This window comes from Macaca nemestrina, chromosome 19, assembly GCF_043159975.1.
Source record: "Macaca nemestrina isolate mMacNem1 chromosome 19, mMacNem.hap1, whole genome shotgun sequence".
NCBI lineage: Eukaryota > Metazoa > Chordata > Mammalia > Primates > Cercopithecidae > Macaca > Macaca nemestrina.
This window is the reverse complement of record NC_092143.1, coordinates 70,205,327-70,211,326: the sequence shown is the minus strand read 5'-3', so window position 1 is coordinate 70,211,326 and position 6,000 is coordinate 70,205,327. Positions and strand designations below refer to the sequence as shown.

General features: G+C 48.9%; 1 protein-coding gene across 2 annotated transcripts in view; it reads left to right on the top strand.

Moving 5' to 3' along the window:
- The first annotated feature begins 5,746 nt into the window (after positions 1-5,746).
- Positions 5,747-6,000, top strand: part of LOC105465553 (MIB E3 ubiquitin protein ligase 1) — a 145,209-nt gene continuing 144,955 nt past the window's right edge. Inside the window, exon 1 of one of the 2 annotated variants that reach the window (XM_024787704.2) lies at positions 5,747-6,000. In XM_024787704.2, coding sequence (XP_024643472.1) covers positions 5,772-6,000 — 229 coding nt within the window. In that variant the 5' untranslated portion in view covers positions 5,747-5,771. The other variant, XM_071085563.1, reaches the window with a different exon arrangement.

The window sequence follows — 6,000 nt, the reverse complement described above, 5'->3', positions numbered from 1 at the left end:
CGACACCTCCCAGTCGGGGCTGACAGACTTCTCATGCAGGAGATCACTGGCTGGCACCTGGTAGGTGCCCCTCTGGGATGAAGCTTCCAGAGGAAGGAACAGGCATCAATCTTTGCTGTTCTGCAGCCTCTGCTGGTGATACCCAGGCAAACAGGGTATGGAGCGGACCTCCAGTAAATGCCAGCAGACCTGCAGCAGAGGTGCCTGAGTGTTAGAAGGAAAACTAACAAACAGAAAGGAATAGTATCAACATCAACAAAAAGGACGTCCACTCAGAGACCCCATCCAAAGGTCACCAACATCAAAGACAAAAGGTAGATAAATCCACGAAGATGGGGAGAAACCAGCACAAAAAGGCTGAAAATTCCACAAACCAGAATGCCTCTTCTCCTTCAAAGGATCACAACTCCTCGCCAGCAAGGGAACAAACTGGATGGAGAATGAGTTTGACGAATTGACAGAAGTGGGCTTCAGAAGGTCAGTAATAACAAACTCCTCCGAGCTAAAGGAGCATGTTCTAACCCAATGCAAGGAAGCTAAGAACCTTGAAAAAATGTTAGATGAATTGCTAACTAGAAAAACCAACTTAGAGAAGAACGTAAATGACCTGATGGAGCTGAAAAACATAGCACGAGAACTTGGTGAAGCATATACCAGTTATCAATAGCTGAATCGATCAAGTGGAAGAAAGGATACCAGAGATTGAAGATCAACTCAATGAAATAAAGTGATAAGACAAGATTAGAGAAAAAAGAGTGAAAGGTAAAGAATAAAACCTCCAAGAAATATGGGACTATGTGAAAAGACCAAATATATGTTGGATTGGTGCATCTGAAAATGATGGGGAGAATGGAACCAAGTTGGAAAACACTCTTCAGGATATTATCCAGGAGAACTTCCCCAACCTAGCAAGGCAGGCCAACATTCAAATTCAGGAAATGCAGAGAACACCACAAAGATACTCCTTGAGAAGAGCAATCCCAAGACACAATCATCAGATTCACCAAGGTTGAAATGAAAGAAAAAATGTTAAGGGCAGCCAGAGAGAAAGGTTGGGATACCCAAAAAGGGAAGCCCATTAAACTAACAGTGGATCTCTTGGCAAAAACCCTACAAGCCAGAAGAGAGTGGGGGCCAATATTCAACATTCTTAAAGAAAAGAATTTTCAACCCAGAATTTCATATCCAGCCAAACTAAGCTTCATAAGCGAAGGAGAAATAAAATCATTTTCAGACAAGCAAATGCCAAGAGATTTTGTCACCACCAGGCCTACCTTACAAGAGCTCCTGAAGGAAGCGCTAAACATGGAAAGGAACAACCGGTACCAGCCACTGCAAAAACATACCAAAATGTAAAGACCATGGACGCTATGAAGAAACTGTATCAACTAATGGGCAAACTAACCAGCTAGCATCATAACAACAGGATCAAATTCACACATACCAATATTAAACTTAAATGTAAACAGGTTAAGTGCCCCAATTAAAAGACACAGACTGGCAAACTGGATAAAGAGTCAAGACCCATCGGTGTGCTGTATTTAGGAGACCCATTTCATGTGCAAAGACACACGTAGGCTCAAAATAAAGGGATGGAGGAATATTTATCAAGCAAATGGAAAGCAAAAAAATCAGGGGTTGCAATCCTAGTCTCTGATGAAACAGACTTTAAACCAACAAAGATCAAAATGACAAAGAAGGGCATTACATAATGGTAAAGGGATCAATTCAACAAGAAGAGCTAACTATCCTAAACATATATGCATCCTATACAGGAGCACCCAGATTCATAAAGCAAGTTCTTAGAGACCTACAAAGAGACTTAGACTCCCCACAATAATAGTGGGAGACTTTAACACCCCAATGTCACTATTAGACAGATCAACAAGACAAAATTAACAAGGATATCCAGGACTGGAACTCAGCTCTGGACCAAGCAGACCTAATAGACATTTACAGAACTCTTCACTCCAAATCAATAGAATACACATTCTTCTCAGCACCACAGTGCACTTATTCTAAAATTCTGATATTGTTATATGTGAATTGATCCTGTCATTATAAGGCTAGCTGGTTATTCCACATCATTGGGAGTAAAACACTCCTTAGCAAATGCAAAAGAATGGAAATCATAACAAACAGTCTCTCAGACCACAGTGCAATCAAATTAGAACTCAGGATTAAGAAACTCACTTAAAGGCTGGGCGCGGTGGCTCAAGCCTGTAATCCCAGCACTTTGGGAGGCCGAGACGGGTGGATCACAAGGTCAGGAGATCGAGACCATCCTGGCTAACGCAGTGAAACCCCGTCTCTACTAAAAAATACAAAAAAATAGCCAGGCGAGGTGGCGGGCGCCTGTAGTCCCAACTACTCGGGAGGCTGAGACAGGAGGATGGTGCAAACCCGGAAGGCGGAGCTTGCAGTGAGCTGAGATCCGGCCACTGCACTCCAGCCTGGGCGACAGAGCGAGACTCCGTCTCAAAAAAAAAAAAAAAAAAAAAAGAAACTCACTTAAAACCGCACAACCACATGGAAACTGAACAACCTGTTCCTGAATGACTACTGGGTAAAAAAGGAAATTAAGGCAGAAATAAAGATGTTCTTTGAAACCAATGAGAAGAAAGACACAATGTACCAGAATCTCTGGGACTCATTTAAAGCAGTGTGTAGAGGGAAATTTATAGCATTAAATGCCCATAGAGAAAGCAGGAAAGATCTAAAATCGACATTCTAACATCACAATTAAAATAACTAGAGAGGCAGGCTGCAGTGGCTCACACCTGTAATCCCAGCACTTTGGGAGGCTGAGGTGGGCGGATCACAAAGTCAGGAGATCGAGACCATCCTGGCTAGCATGGTGAAACCCTGTCTCCACTGAAAATACAAAAAATTAGCCAGGCGTGGTGGTAGGCGCCTGTGGTTCCAGCTACACGGGAGGCTGAGGCAGGAGAATGGCCTGAACCCAGGAGGCGGAGCTTGCAGTGAGCCGAGACAGCGCCACTGCAGTCCAGCCTGGGCGACAGAGTGATACTCCATCTCAAAACAAAACAAAACAAAACAAAAACCTAGAGAAGTGAGAGCAAACAAATTCAAAAGCTAGCAGAAGACAAGAAATAACTAAGATCAGCGCAGAACTGAAGGAGATAGAGACATGAAAAACCCTTCAAAAAAATTAATGAAGCCAGGAGCTGGTTTTTTGAAAAGATCAGCTATGTAGATAGACCACTAGCCAGGCTAATAAAGAAGAAAAGAGAGAAGAATCAAATAGACACAATAAAAAATGATAAAGGGTATATCACCACCAATCCCACAGAAATACAAACTACCATCACAGAATACTATAAACACCTCTACGCAAATAAACTAGAAAATCTAGAAGAAATGGATAAATTCCTGGACACATACACCCTCCCAACACTAAACCAGGAAGAAGTGGAATCCCTAAACAGACCAATAACAAGTTCTGAAATTGAGGCAATAATTAATAGCCTAACAACCACAAAAAGTCCAGGACCAGACGGATTCACAGCCGAATTCTACCAGAGGTACAAAGAGGAGCTGGTATTGTTCTTTCTGAAACTATTCCAAACAATAGAAAGAGAGAGAATCCTCCCTCCTTCGTAAAACTCATTTTAGGAGGCCAGCATCATCCTAATACCAAAACCTGGCAGAGACACATCAAAAAAAGAAAATTTCAGGCCAATATTCCTGATGAACATCGACGCGAAAATCCTCTATAAAATACTAACAAACAGAAGCCAGCAGCACATCAAAAAGCTTATCCACCACGATCAAGTCTGCTTTATCCCTGGGATAAACACTTTGGGAGACTGAGGTGGGAGGATTGCTTGAGCTCAGGAGTTCGACACCAGTCAGTCCGGCCAGGGAAAATAGTGAGATCCACGCCCCAAAAAGCTCCCCCGCTGCCCCCTGCTCGCCTCTGCCAAAAATACAAAATATTAGCTGGGCGTGGTTGAGCGTTCCTGAGGTCCCAGCTACTCAGGAGGCTGAGGTGGGAGGATCCCTTGAACGCAGGAGGAGGAGGTTGCAGTGAACCGAGATGGCGCCACTGCAGTCCAGCCTGGATGACAGAGCGAGACTCTGCCTCAAAAACAAAGCAAAAAAAAAAAAAAAAAAAAAACAACAAACCAAAAAACATTTTATTTCAGTACATAATAATTCCTTGGGTACATTTTACATCACTTCTCTTGTCTTTCCCCTTGATTATCCATTCTGTTAGAGTTTCCCTCTTTTGACTATCAGGAAAAGCAACAGTTTATGCTAACAATGCATGTTGACAGTGCCAACAGTGCTGGCCTGTGGAAACAACGGTTTTAAACCCTACGCAGCATAATGTCATTTGAATAATGGCAACCAGAAACTTCGTTTATAATCCTCGAATCTTCCTTTGAAGGTTGTATTTTGTAATTAGGGACTAAATTTTTTCGTGAGTGGAGGCAATTATTAATGAGTCTACCTACCACCCTACTTGTGCATAAAGGCAAGACACACCTTCTAAAAGGTTTTACCGTGGCTCACAACATTCCATACCATGCTGTTCAGCTTAAAAACACACTACTAACCACCTGCTCTGTCTGGTTTTAAATGTTTTCAATTTACACCCACACAAATACAGGTCGCCCTGAATCGGTGGATGTATTTCTGCCTTCGTTAAAAAAGAAGACTAAAAGAATATGGAATCCCCTATTCACACTTAGTTCGCCTAGGAAAACTAGCAGTCAGTGAAAAACTGGCCACATCACAGCCGTCCAATTTCGGCAGCCGGGGTAGCCTCCCGACCCTCACTTTCTCCAGCCCCGCCTCCAGGACGGCCCAACTGCTTTCCTCACAGCTCATTGGGCGCGCGGCACCGTCGGGCGGCAACTCCAGGGATCCGCCCCTCCATCGCCCGAGGCTGGGGTTGGGCTTCCCATACGCCCTTTTTCTAGACCGCGCGCATGCGCATTCTCATTGGACCCTGGAGTGCCGCTTAGGGATCGGTTTTCTCCTCCTTTCTTCCCGTGATCGCGCGGCTCCCCGAAACCCTTCCCACTGTATTATTGCCGAGGATCCCCTTCCTAGACGCTCTGAGAAGGTGCCGCTCCGGCCGTGGGTACGGCGGTACCCGGATGTGGAGCCGCTCTCGCCGGGCTGGGACTCTGTGGCGGGGCGGAGCGCGGCGGTTGGTGCGGGGGCAGAGAGAAGGGGGCCAGAGAGCCCGGGCCCTCGCCGGACGCCGGGAGGTACCACCGCTGCCCACGGGGGAGGAGGCGGCGCCGGCGCTCGGGCTCCCTCCCCGGAGCCAGGGCCCGGGGTCGCAGAAAGGCCGGCAGTTAAGCTTGCTCCCCGCCGCCCTCGCCGCCCCCCCCGGGCTAACCTCCCCCGGCCCCCTGCGCTCCTCGCGCTCCCGGCCGGGGGAGAGCGTGGTTTCCTGGCGGCCGTCGCTGTAGCCTGGCCGGGGAGCCCGGAGGAAGCGGGAGAGTCCCCGCCCACGGCCCCCTCCCCTCCGCCCGCTAGCAGCCGCCGCCTCCGAGCAGCCGCGGGCCGCCCTCCAGTCCGAGCGGGGGGCGCGGCGGCGACGGCTGGGCAGCGGCTTTGGGCTCCGCGGGGACCGCGCCGCCGCCTCCGTGAGTTATTCCCACGTCCCCCGGGGCTCGCTGCCGCCCCCGCCGGCGCCGAGAGTCCGGCCCGGGCCCAACTCCCTCACGGGCCCCCCGGCGGCGGCGGCGGCGGCGGCGGCGGCAGCGGCGGAGCCCACCGCCCGGGCCCCGATGAGTAACTCCCGGAATAACCGGGTGATGGTGGAAGGGGTTGGCGCTCGGGTAGTGCGCGGCCCGGACTGGAAGTGGGGGAAGCAGGACGGCGGCGAGGGCCATGTGGGCACCGTCCGGAGCTTCGAGAGCCCCGAGGAGGTGGTGGTAGTGTGGGACAACGGCACCGCTGCCAACTACCGCTGCTCCGGGGCTTACGACCTCCGCATCCTGGACAGCGCGCCCACCG